The sequence below is a fragment of the Convolutriloba macropyga genome, chromosome 14, assembly GCF_964194025.1.
Source record: "Convolutriloba macropyga chromosome 14, txConMacr16.3, whole genome shotgun sequence".
NCBI classification, from domain to species: domain Eukaryota; kingdom Metazoa; phylum Xenacoelomorpha; order Acoela; family Convolutidae; genus Convolutriloba; species Convolutriloba macropyga.
The window spans coordinates 39,088,966-39,102,936 of NC_134481.1; the positions used below are offsets into that span (position 1 = coordinate 39,088,966).

Below are 13,971 nucleotides of genomic sequence, written 5' to 3' on the forward strand. Positions count from 1 at the left end.
AAAAAACTCGCTCCACTGAGAATGAGAAATGACGTCACACACACTGCAGTTGAAATTGCATGAACGAATGAACAAAAGCAGATTTGAAGTGGTTGTGACGTCATATGGTTGTAACAAAAATGTTGACGACGAAATAAAAAATATAGCAGGAGAAGTCCTGAAGTACAATTCAAAGAATTTTCATTGACTAAACAAAAAACTAGACTTAGAACGGACTATGAGTGAATTGAAAAAACAATTTCCAAACAATCAGATAAAAACTAAAAAACAGAAAATCATTGTCAAAATGCCTCATGTGAACATAAAACCAGTAGTGAGAAAACCAATTTTTGTTCAAACACCGTTTCCTCAATCTACTTTAAAACTAGAGCGAAAAAAATTTACGCCACAAAACCATCCGGTTTTTCGTTCCACTTCTTGTTTTGGCGAGACCAAAATCACTGATCCAATTTGACTTCAGAATTCATGAAAATGTGTGAACAGATCTTAAAAAAAGACAGCGCCTAAATATAACTCAAATTTATTGAATTGTAAAAACCAAGAGCTATCGCTGTGCGGCCTTTAATAGAGAATTAATTCAGTTTCAATTCAAAGCACCTATTACTGCTTACCAATAAATCAAATTTTCCGAAATCTTGATTTTTCTTTATTTGGCATTGTTATTTGAAATAAAACCTAATGAATCGCACCAAAAAATTGTGAAAAGACACCTTCTATTTTGAGGCACATAAATATATCTTGCAGCGTCGGGCATATCATGATTTTTTCTGTTCAAAAACTAGTTTATCATTTTTTTTAGTTTTGGTTCGCTGAGTTGAAACTGATTGTGTTGAATATTTGGTAACTGGAATTCGTTGGACTGCACACACCTGTCTTGTCCTATATTATTTAACAAAGAGCCTGAGTGTCCCAATTCATGCAAAAATTAATAAACATAAAATAGCACTAGCAATAACAGCCGTCTACATAGATCTACTAGACACAGAAAATTGAGAAACCAACGGATTGATAGACGTCTTCTAGTAGATACAAGTAAAAAAAAAGTCATATATAGCGTATATTTCTCACCCTTGAAATAAGCGTTGTTCTCATTTCAGGGCTGATTGAAGGCTAAATGTTTGATTCGTCAGTTGTCGGATAAAAATCCCTCACCCCCGTCCTAGATTACCAAACAATTTGTGCCCCGAAAATGTATACCATTATATGATATAATTGAGAGCTAATTTGCTGTGATTATTGTTAGTTGTTGGCAACAGTAAAGGATTAGATAGTTATGCTCCTAGTTTTTGAAGAGCATGGATAGCGTTTTCTTGTCCTTATGCATGGAGAAATTGAACGGATGAAAATTTCAATAATAGCTACTGGGTTGAACATGAAGCCACAATGGTATTTTTTGAGACATACTAGCATTAGCCGCCTAATGAGTCGATTAGACAGATGGATAAAATCTACGGTTGACGCGTCCTATAAGAAGGGTATTCTTTCCAGGGTATATCAGAATTTTGCCAGAATTTTGCCTCATTGAAAAATGACTCTTGAATGTTTACAGCACAAAAAGAGGGCACAGCTATTGACGATCCTCTTCCTTCAACTCACCCAATGAGTGGGGTGCTAAAAATTGTAGCAAAGTTAGAAATGAAGAATCGGATGTTGAAAAATCCTTCGATGGAGAAATGAACAAGTCACTTAAGGATTATTATTGTTAATAAAATTGAAAATAACCAAAAAGTGAATTTAAAACGAACACCGGTTATTATTATTACTCACTCAAATGAATTAAATATTAACCATATAGAAAAAATTCAAAAATATTTTGTTATGTTAATCACTTTAAGTTCATATCGCCTCAGAGATATTCTTCAAAGAGACACAGTTGATTTGGACCTCGCTGAATTGGTTACGCTAAAATTGCCAAACTCGGCCTTGAAAAAACCCTTTTGCTCGACTTAATTAAACACTCATGTGCACATTTTAAAATGCCGAAAGTCTGCAGTGCCAGAATTAAATCAAAATGCCAGAAGTTGCTACTTAGCCAGAATTTGAATTTCGTTGACTTTCATCATTTTAACGTGCGTGTTTCGTGTTTTAAGCATGGTTAATTGACTCTGCAGAAGTCACTTCGAAATTCTGACTTAATATCTCGAACAGCTTCGCTGTTCTCGATAAACACCAGAAGTTCTCAGTGACTTCAAGGACAGTCACTTAACCATTACGTAAATTCTAGAAGGAACCGTTTCCTATTTCCATCAAAGATACTTACGACTGAGCCGCCGCCAGAGCCGCCTGTTCCTCATTCCACCAATAATACATGTTCGGATCCTGTCCTCTTATTCCGTGAGTTCCGCCTGCACAGTGCATCAGTCTGTGTCTGGCAGAGTTCCGAGGTCTGATCAACTTCCTCTTAACCACGAAAGACAGAAGTCCAATTAACAACACTACCATGAATGTCGACATCACAATCAACAGGGTCAGAATCGAAGCTGAAACAGGATATTACTTTTTTACAATAAGTTTGAAGAGAAATTTTCCAATAAGTTTGACGAGAAATTTTCTCGATATTGGTTTTTTTTCAATTCAACCACAACCAAAATTTGACCACCACCAAAAGAAAAAAAGGATAAATATTTCAAAGAAAAACGTTTGATCACTTACAAAACTTTTTCCTTCACCAAAATGAAACTGATATTTGAAAGAAAATTGTGTCTTATAGACTCCACAAAGGGTAGAGCACAATTTTGGAGAATTCAATTTCAATTTTAAGACATCAAAAGATATCTCTAAATTATTTAATTATTTGATAAACTAGACAACGGGACTGGGACAGGTCAATTCTTGTGGTATCAAAGTCGAAAAAAACGCAGTTGGAAATTTTCTCTTTTCAAGTGTACCCCAAAAAAAAACATTTTCCGTACTTTTTCATGATAAGAATGTAACACGCAATCACAGAAGGACACAAAACTGTAGTTTAAAAAAACTACCGTATATTATCAGGGAAATCTTTATTTGCAAAATTTTACAGATATTTCTTTGAGGTCAATTTATTAGTACCTATATAAAAGATACATTGAACAAAAAAATGGTTTTTAGAACAAAGAGTTGTCAATAGATGCTGTCTATGGTTCGCAAATGTGATCACAGAAAACATTCAAAACAAAAAAACTGCTGAGGCTAATTTCTTGTATCAAGTAAGCATCGTTAACTCGGTACAAAATGGTATACGTTTCAAAAAGGCAAGAAGAATTTCCAGTCGACATCGGCTGCTGAGAAATTTTAAGATGCAAATTCAGCTGACAATGGGGATTTTTGCCATTATAGCCCACCCCCCCCCCCCCCCCCCCCCGAAATTATAACTCCCATTATGGTATATTTACCATGATGGGGGGCTATACGTTATCTGACCACTAAGCTGGGGGCTATGATGGGAAAGACAAGACAGTGGTGTCCCCAAGGCACACATTCATTGATAACGATTTTTCTCTTATTCGTTAGTGATTTTTTACAAATAATAAAACGTGACTTCTATGCGATTCAACTTGAAGATGATATTTATTTTCCATTCAGAATTGAGAATAAAAGTTGCAATTGAGAAAAAATTAAAAGTTTATGATTAACGAAATCAATTACTGGCAAGAGACACAGCCAACATTGAATTCTAAATTTAAAAAAAATCGTTTATAGATCAATACCAGAAAGCAAGTAAAATAAGATAATTCAGAAGGAATTAGGATGAAAAATCGAAAGATAACTAAACGCAGTTCCGACTGAAATGATAATAGCTTTTATAACTTGTTCACATAATTTTGAAAGTCATGTCATTAGATTTTGTTCAATTGGGCTATCTCACCTTTTTCTACAAACAATTTTGAGCTCTGCTTGTCAAACTATAAATTTTTTGTATCAAAACAGTTCATTCCGAAAAAAAAAGTTTAAGAAAGCTTATTCGGATTTTCTCATCGAAAACCTTTATTATCTCAAATAAGCATAAAAGTTCAACTAAATGAGAGGTCCATTTAATAGTAGATACTACGCGAGCGGAATCTAAAAAATGGGAAAAGAAATTTTTTATTTTCATTCAAAACACATTCAAAATGAAAAAAAAACTCTATGATATCAGTGTAGCAAAAATCAACTTACGATCAAACAAAAACTAATATAATTTTTTAGTAAAATCAACAAAAGAACAAAAAGATAATTAGATGGGTAGGATCGTTGACATCCCATTTCTTCGCCGATAAAAACAAACAGTCAGTAATGACGGAAATTTTTCTTCAATTTGTTATGACTTTATTTTGTTGAATTTAAATATCGTCAGTTTATCTGAGAAGATGTAAATATTTAACCAGCTGGTTATTACGGCTTTGTTTTACCTGTTTCTAATCTTTAAAAAACATGACTGCTAAAAAGTCTTGACCCCACCAAAACAATTCAGCACATTTAGCATCAGACGAAAATTCTTTAACGTTTTTTTCACCGTATTTAAAACTGGTAGCGATCAAGTGTAGCTAATGTTTATCGGTGGTTAGTTTAATGGTGAACTTTTTTTGTAAGTTTATAAATCTAACTAATTAGTTTAAATCTGGAAAGTTATGTTAATATGCCTCTAAAGTGATTTCTTTAGTCATGGTTTCTAGTACAAAAAAAATGATTTCACTTCAATTTAATTGGGTTACAACAACTACAAGACCTGTTACTCCTCACGTTTACCCCGAATACTGTTAGAACTACAATTCATTTCTCAAAACCAATATTCAGACCTTTTAATGATGTATTTAGTGAAGTCAAAATATTTCACCGTATTTTAGAAACTGTATTGGTCAATATCATATCACTATCAGTTTGTGATATGGGAACAAAACTGTCGGTCGGGTTGCAGGGTTAGAGTGGAGGGAAAGAGCTGAGGAGAGGGGGGAGGGGGGGAGGGGGACGGGGAGGGTGGAGGAGTTAACATTTCTGTTCTGCAGTGTTAAAGCAAAAGTAGGATAAGTATGAACGCAGAGCCCTTCAACCTGTTTTAGACGCACAATTGAGTGAGTGAGAAAGAAGAGAAGAAAGAAATGAATCTATACCTTGATATGCTATGTTGAAAGAAAAGGGTTAATCACACGGTCATGACAGAGAGGAAAACAAGTAAATAAATAAACAAACAACACTTGTTCAGGTTGCAAATAACATCATACTATCTGATTCCAGACAATTTGAGATCAATCATTAAATAGATTACGACAATTAAATATATGATTCTAGAAATATCGTCCAAGAAATACGTCCCCTGTATTTGCCAAAAAATCATGTACGAAATGCGCTGACAGTCGCTGAAGAAAAAAGATTTTTTCAGCGAATAAATCTATTTTCGTGCATAAAGCATAATTATCCGTTGAATGTACTATTTTCAACGCGATTGTTGCACAATTTCAGCTCTTTTCAACACATTAATTCAAAATAATAATCTCGTCAGAACATATAGAGCATCAATCGGGTAGAAAACTAAAGCAGTAGCGAGCGCTTTTAAATTGTGATCTAGATAATCAGCTATTTATTTTTGGTCAATTCAACTTTTATTTCAGAGATAGTTTACTTTTCTGTACTTTCAAGCCACTACAGAATTATGCCTCTAGTTAAATGATCATGAAAAAACTATTTCTTCCTAATTGAAATGACAGCAAATGTATATAAATCAAGCGAAAATTAAGCAACTATCAGGACAGATATGGTCTAGCACTCAGATTATGTTTAACATTCCAATTATTCATTTACAGTTATGTAAATCAGTATTATCTCTGAAAATTTGCTGTATTATTCTACAAATCAATAGAACGTGGTTAGAACACATTTCAGAAGCGAGAAAACTTTTTGAAGAGAAAATATTTAGTTTAGAAATGAATGAAGCAGTTTCAACTTACGTGTTAGGGAAAGGAGCTGGACATCTAGATGGGCATTTTGTTCCTTTTTGATTCTACTGGTGCCTTCCGTTGGAACTGAAATGAAAATAAACAACTTTTTACAAAAAGATTCAACTATTTGAGGTACAAAAAAGATGCAAATATAAACCGACTAACGTCGGATGAATTACTCTCGAAAGATAGGCGGGGGCAATAAGATTTATAGGAGTATAGGTAGAAATGTTTTATGCAAGCCAAAACGATCTGACATATTATCCGCTAAACAACAATTTCTTAGCTTCTTTTTCGTTCAAAATCGCTTTTGTAATAGTGACAAAATTCTAACAGAGCAATTTCGATCACCAAAAAGGCAGATCTTATCACAAGCGTGAAAAGTCTCTCAAAGAATCAACAAAAACACTAGAAGGAAAGCATCGAAACGGTCAAAGGCAAAAAGTTTGCATAAAGAAAAGACAAACGCATTTAAATTAATTGCTTCAAACTTCGAGCAATTGAACAACCAAAATATCAACAAATGTAGGACAACCAAGGATTTTTGCAAGACTATTTCAATAATTTATAGAAAAAAAGTGTAACTGTCTGCACTCAAAAAATGATATAAGAGAAAACTGTCCGAGTACAAAGGAATAGGGCATAGATATTATCATACGAATTATAGGCTTCCGCGATACTTTTTTAAAACTCTAAAATTTGCTCAAATATCCAAGTTTTATGTTTGATATCCTTTGCAAATCAAAATCTATAAAAATCAATTTTATTCACAAAGCAAAAAACTGCAATTGTCTTACCATAAAATTGATTTAGGTAAAAATAGGAACCAGAAAGTCTGAAAAAACGAAAAAAATGAAAAGAAGGAAATTTTTAAGATACTTGAATAGAAAAATTGCTGAAGAAATACTTTTTCAATGAAGAGAATTTCTCTGTGGCATGCACAAAGGAGAAAAGCTAACAAAAAAATAAATTTATATTGTTCATATTCAAACAAAGATCACGCACAAAAAACACCCTACTCAGTGGATTTAGTTAGGAGCAGGAGATTAGAAGTGGATCAGTACATGAAACGATAATAACCATCGCCTGTGGTTTGCAATCCTAAGGTGATAACCAAAAAGCAAAACCAACTCAGTATTTCGAGATAGGTTTTGTCTCAGCGCTGACTTTCTGTTCTTTTATTTTGCTTCATCTTCAAACAGGCAACCATAAATAAGCTGACCCATTAACCTGACACAAAAAATCTGCCTGAAATAAGATTTAGATAGAATCAAATCGAAATTTTTCCCGTTTCACAAAAATTCTTCACTGACACATGTTTTCTTGTGAACCCTATATGAACCGATACTTGTTAATTGATCTCGACCAAAGTTCGAAGCAATTATTGTAAACGAGTGAGTCTTTTTATGCAAGTTTTTCGCTTGACCGTATTGATTTTTCAAGTGACTTTCGCGCCCCTGGACATTTTCGTTTTGCGTGATCTAAATTTCTCTCTCATTCCCAAATTTAAGCAGCTGAAATCAAATGGTGGCAATTCACTACTAAAAATCAACAGAAAATTAAACCAAAAGTGGTGTCATTTATTCACTTTAAATTTTATTAATGGTTACAGTGGTATATAGTAACTATGATGACGTCATTTGAAGCCCCCTTAGTGAAATTAGCTACCCCCCCCCCCGACTAAAGCAGAGAAGCACGCTGCAATAGATTTGAGCTCCCACAAGTCTTTCAAGGGCCATTCTTCCAAAGTTATTCGGTAGGTTTTATCTCAGACAGAAATGATTCCAAATCACTCCAGATGTGGGAAAAATCTTCACAGGTGACTTGAGTACAGTTTTTTCTGTGCTATTTATAACTAGGACTATTTATAACTATATCATATTTGCGAATATCACAAGTATTTTTTGGCACTAACTTTAGCCTCAATTGAAAGTCGGGTTAATTTCATAGGTGTCAATTACAGCCAGTCAGTTATTACGGGTGAAAAAAGAATCAGAACTAAAGATAGTGTCAATAAATTGTAAACTAGTGGGCTAGTAGGCTAGAAATGATGCTGCAATGGCTTCAGCAGAAATAGACGAACTGGCGGAATGGTGGAAGGGAATACTCACGTGATCTCCTGTATTCCTCCTCCAGCTGATGAGAGACATAGATGGAATGAGCGACACTGTTTCTGTCTATCTCTGTCCCCTGTGATACCTAATAATAATAATGAGAACTATTAACCATCAGTTTGTAATAACCAGAACTATAACCATCACTTCCATGTAATCAATCCCAAAAAATCAGAACAAACCCTACCCCCGACCCCCTCACTCTGTTACTGACGGATATCTTGCAAGATCTTGCAAAACTCCTGCAAAAATCATGCAAGATATCCGTCAAGTTGTTAGATTTTAATTCAATTTTTGTGTACTGTTTAAGTTTCGGGGAAGTTTCAGCTAAAAGTTAACATTTACAACGAATTATCAAGTATCAGAGATAGCATTTTTTGACAAACGTTGCCTGGTAGATCTATGCTTGGGAAAACATAAACCCTAGCTGAACAATTTAAGGACGCACTTTAAAGAATACATACCCTGACGTTATACGTGGCGTCTGGATCTACAGAGAAGGCGTGCTCAAATGACCCCTAAAACAACACAGACGACCTTTTGACCTTCATCACTCGGTGGTTATATGACCTACGGAATGGTCTTTCCTATCACGCCTTCAAACACTTTGTAAATTGGACCATTTACGTTAACGGCGACATAGAAGGACCAGTTTCGGACAAAAACAACCCACAGAAAAAACCCCCACATAATTTTAGATAGAAAATAAACCCCCACTTGACTATTAACGATAGTTCATTAAAGAAGGCGAGGCGGGGAGGGGGTGTTTATCGGATGAAACAAGAACTCTACAACTGAACAACTAACTGAAATGACATCTGATCTTGGTGTTGAGTTCCTGCCTCCGCTCATCAACTTCTGCCAGGATACAGTCACAGGTATGGACAGGGGACTAGGTACATATTGGCTAAATTTCCACCTGACACTGATTGCGAACTTATTTGTGGCAGAGTAGAACGCACTCGCTTCACTCGCCAATATCATGTCATAGTTCTCACTCTGATCGAATGCTGAAACGAATCAATATTTGGGCTTTTAAAAGGATCTGTTCATTTTTCACTATGATCATAAGTTATTGCTTTCATTAGCTTGATTTTGACAAAGTAATGCTTGCTTTTGCTTCATTGATAACTGTCTATTTATTCTAATTGAGACATTATGTAATGAAATCAATTTTGGACGAGTAGAGGCAACGTTTTCCTTAATTTTCATTTTTCCATGTTTTTATAATTTCATTAGCAACGATACAATTTGAGGACCCGTGCAGGTAATTAATACACTAATAGCTAATCTGTAGCGGGTAAATTAAACCAAGCAAAACTTAGAATGAAATTTAACTTAAAAATTTGTAACATAGGTTCCTTAATACTCTCATTTGCTGAAGAAGCTGTCAAAATTTCCGTTGCTCATTTTAGTTCAGTACGGTAACTGACCTTTTGACCTTAAACATAGCCCCAGGATTTTTCTCAAAATCCATGCTCTTATAGAACAGGTCGTGCCTTTAACACTGCTCTTTCATCAATATTCTTCTCTGCAAACAAAATGTGCAACTTGAGAAATGCACTTAATATTCAGTTAATATTCAGGCACTACACATGGAAATATTGCTGGTACCAAACTTTCTCAAGAACAACTTAAAAAACCTTGACTTACAAAACCATATTAAATGAGCCATTTTTATGATAAGAATTCAAGGTAATTAAAACTAGCGTTAAAATATGTAAATTGCAAGTTCATGTCAAAATAAACCAAATGAAAATAAATTTAAAAAATCGAAAATCAAATAATCTTCCTTGAAGGCATGTTGGATTGAATGTTTTCGGGGTTCCTCGAGTAACCATCAACGAAATAGTTGTGCAGCAGTATTTTTTCATTACATTTATATTTATCATTATATTTATCTCCTTTTTAAGAATCTTAGCAATGCCATAACAAACAACGCTTTTTCTGGCCAGTTTATGGCTCATGTATTAGGTGGTGTGTATAATAACTGTAAACTGATGACAGTAACACTGAGCAACTGAGAGCATGTTTTCAGTCCAAGAACAAACAAGTATCGAACTTGATATTGATTCTTCACCCTAAATTGCGGTTATATAATTCAGCATTCAGCATGTTTCTCATAGGTAGGATTTTCTACATCTGTTCCAGGACCATTGAGCTGTCATTTTTCACACCAAAATTTAGCTAGGGGGAAAGCAATGACATACAAAAAAATGAATTCAAATTTAGGGTCAGTTACAAATTAAGTAAACGATGAGAACATATCTTTTTTATCAAGTGCTGGTCAGACTCAAAAAGTTTTCAGTTAATTAGCACAAATGCGTTCCAAAAAATATTTTTTGCGAGATCTCACAAGATGTATAGTAACTTCGCAAAACAAAACAAGATTCGGGAGGATAATATTAAGGAAAAATGAGTAGTCTTGAAGAGTGTGCCATAATGACCATTCAAAGTTGAAAGCTGGATCAGTCACTGATTATTTTGATAATTGAAACTATTTTTTCTTGTTTATTCTTCAACTACCATGTATGGGAGCATGAATAAAAAGAAAATAAACAAAACAAATGTACGCTGTAAATTGATGTTTCTTAATTCTAAGCTATATATCTTTTCAGGTGAAAAATAAGTAGATTGAGTTTTTAATATCGTCATTTTAGAACTGAAGTCAAAAACAGAACAAATGTACAAGGCTAAAGTCGCTTTATTGGGGAGACAATTTGTTCGTTATGTAGATTCTATGTCTACACCATTATAGTGAGAGTGAAATTTAGACTATTGCAGGTAGAGACCCCACAATCTCTTAAATAATTGCAATCCTGTGGTCTCCACTGAACCAACTGGTCCACACAGCGATTGTCTAACTATGCTCTCTTATATTGAGCTTTCATTTCAAGCTCCATCTTGTGATCACAACTTATTTACTAGAGTGTATACTCTAAGACGCCTCTCTGATACCTACTGACAAATACTGTAGATATTGGTTCGCATGGGAACAACTAAACTCAAGTTTTCCACAAAAAATAATTATAAATAATAAATAGAAAAATTCTGCTGTAAACGGTTGATTTTTTTGAAAGATTATTTTCTACATCTTTAAATTTTGTATTTCCACAGAAAATTAGTTTAGTTTTCGAGTACCATAAGCACCTTGACATCCTCTAACGCTGGTCACAATTTTAAGAAAAAAACGACTATTTGGAAATGCTGCAACTTTTCACAGTCAGATATCTGAAAGCTATAAAATCATGGCAGCCTTTAAATCAAATAATTATCCATGAAATAAATCGAATGCGTCGAAACTTTGCCTGAAAGAGAATAGATCACCATAAACAACGGACGGTTGGATAATTGTCTAAAAGTACATTTCTCCTGTTTTATAGCAAATTTCAGCTTCTATTAGAACCCATAGATGCCGACAATCTAATCTTCTAATAGCAGTTTTAAATCTCTCAATAAAGACATTCTCTGTACTCTCCTACTTATTGCATGAAACTCAATATATTCTAATAATTTCAAAATTGGTTTGAGCCGGGTTGTCCTTAAGTACATCAAAACTTCAATCTCAGCGCAAAGGGGGAATGATTTGACAAGATCTAACTCACGTGAACAAAGTTTTGTTTTCACTTGTCATTTGGGCCAAATTAAGATCTTAACCCCTGAAACGCGTTCGCGTTTTCTACACCTCAAACTGGAAGACAATTCAAAACATAGCAACTGCTCAACTTGTCAATTTTTGTTTGGTCTGGACTATAAACTCACTTAGGGAAACAACACAAAATCTATAAAGGAAATCAGCACCCGGAGTAAAAGCCCGGAAAATTGGGAGTTAACCCGGGGGATATAATTTGTCCAGAATTTAAAGAATTTTATTACAAATCGCAAGCCCACTTGCCCGTCCAGATTGTACCCTACCTGTAATATTAACTATTATTAAAAACAGGATATAAATCAAATTCAGTAATCGGTTCTATAATATAGCGCCCATTACATATTTCACGGCGCTGTTAGGGTTTTCAAAGAGGTTTTCTTCTGTTTTGATAAAAACGAAAGAAGCGTGTTCAAATTTGTGATCAAAAGTATTTGTTTACAAAATCGGCTTTGAACAAAACATTAAACGCCCTATTCCATATGATTAAATATTACATGCACCAATCGTCTTTAAACCACAGCAAATATAGCCATAATAAAGAACTTAATTAAACGTGTAATAATTGACTTGGTCTGGAGTTAAGAGTATATCAAAGAATCACAAAGCTGGCTTGAAAATTATGCCCAAAAAACCTGCTAAAAAAACTACATTCGATTAAATGCTCTCTACCAAGTAATCTATTATTTCGAAAGAAATTTTCAAAGAATTTGCTTAATCAGACATAATAATGTTTAGTTTAGGTATAACCACTGATTTTTTAACAGCCCGTACGAAAGAGCAAGTTGTTCTTCCGAAATGCAATCATATTTTGTGATGCGAAAACACATTTAACAAACAATTTGTTCGAACAATAACAGTAGCCATTCGTATGATATTTTCGGTCAACTGAGAATCGAAACAGCCTTTGATCTTATTTTAAACTGCGCCGAATGAATTTCTACTTAATGTTGCAGAAACAAAGCAAAGATCAAATGAGCTGAATAATGTCAATTATCACAGAAAAACTTCAAAATTGACAAGATACTTGGCAAAAACCAAGTGCTTACAAATATTCAGATATCATCTAGCTATATTCTAGAATGAAATTCTTTAATTTTTCTTTTATAATTCAACCGAAAATACAATAAATGACATCATAAAGAGCTCCTTGCTTTCTGGTTATTTTAAACTACTTTTTTAGTTTTTCTTGCTATAAAGTTTTAGTTTATTAAAGAAAATTGATTTAAAAAATTTTCTGTGGATAAAAATTTGGTTTAGAAAATTTTTATTTAAAAAAAACCATTACGATGCAGAGGTATACCCCAAAATTTCCACCTTAGTAAAATTGGCTCGAAAATTAGTTACATACAATGAACGAAATTAGGTGACATCCTTTGTATCTTACTTTTCGCAAAAGGGGTTCCGCCAATTTTACGAAATAAAAGAACATTCGGTGCGAAAATTAGGTAACAAATCTTGCAGCACGTTTCCGCTCAATTTAGGTATTATTATTCGCGCGCATTTTGAGCATGCAATAAGCACTTTAATAAAGATTTAATTGAAGCCTTCAAAGCTTTAAAGTGCTTTAAATACATGCTACCACAAAAACTGATTTTTTTCCGAAAAATTCCTCGCACATCAAACACTTTGTATATCAATGTGGGATTGGCCAATTTTAATAAGTAGTAACAAATAGTACTAATTAGTAGAAATAAGTAGTAATAAAGTACTATAAGTAGTAATAAAGTAGTAATAAAGTACTACTAGTAGTAATAAGTTAGGCTTAATTAAATAAGTATTAATTAAGTTAGGCTTAATTGCGGATTATATGTGAAATCGAGCTACATTGCGTGCGAAAAATCAATACATAAATGGAGCGGATGCGTGATAAAACTCGCGCAAAAATTAGGTTATTAAGTTTGTACTTGTATTCCGCGTCTAAAATTAGGACACTTTTGCGAACACGGGAGACGATATTCCCTTCCATTTTGCCGGTTTCTGCTAAAGTAGATATTTTCCGCTATATTGTACCACTTTCAATGTATTAACATAGTAAAAACGAACACGAGATACACACATCGGGCATATCTGCCCGTGACGATTTGGGTATACCTCTGCACTGTAATGACTCCGAGGGGTAGCCCAGTTGTTGATTGGCTTGGAGAGTTCGGTCGAAACCGTTTGGTTACGCTTCAATCATCTTTCGTTGCAACTTAATTAAAGGCACTTTGGATGATACGCAAATCAAGATTAAGGAATAACAAACGCCTCAAACTTTCGTATTTTTTGCTATCATATTTTTTTTTTCATTTATTTCATATTAAAAAAATTGAAC

The 13,971-nt window shown here is 34.0% G+C and overlaps 1 protein-coding gene across 2 annotated transcripts in view; it reads right to left on the reverse strand.

The window, feature by feature from the left end:
* The window catches only part of LOC142353383 (uncharacterized), a 59,775-nt gene that overhangs the window by 10,865 nt on the left and 34,939 nt on the right, over positions 1–13,971 (reverse strand). For both annotated transcript variants that reach the window (XM_075405614.1, XM_075405615.1), the window contains exons 9-13: positions 8,813–9,015; positions 8,470–8,523; positions 8,003–8,090; positions 5,901–5,975; positions 2,261–2,480 (exon numbers count right to left, since the gene is read on the reverse strand). In XM_075405614.1, coding sequence (XP_075261729.1) covers positions 2,261–2,480; positions 5,901–5,975; positions 8,003–8,090; positions 8,470–8,523; positions 8,813–9,015 — 640 coding nt within the window. The remainder of the gene's footprint in view (positions 1–2,260; positions 2,481–5,900; positions 5,976–8,002; positions 8,091–8,469; positions 8,524–8,812; positions 9,016–13,971) is intronic.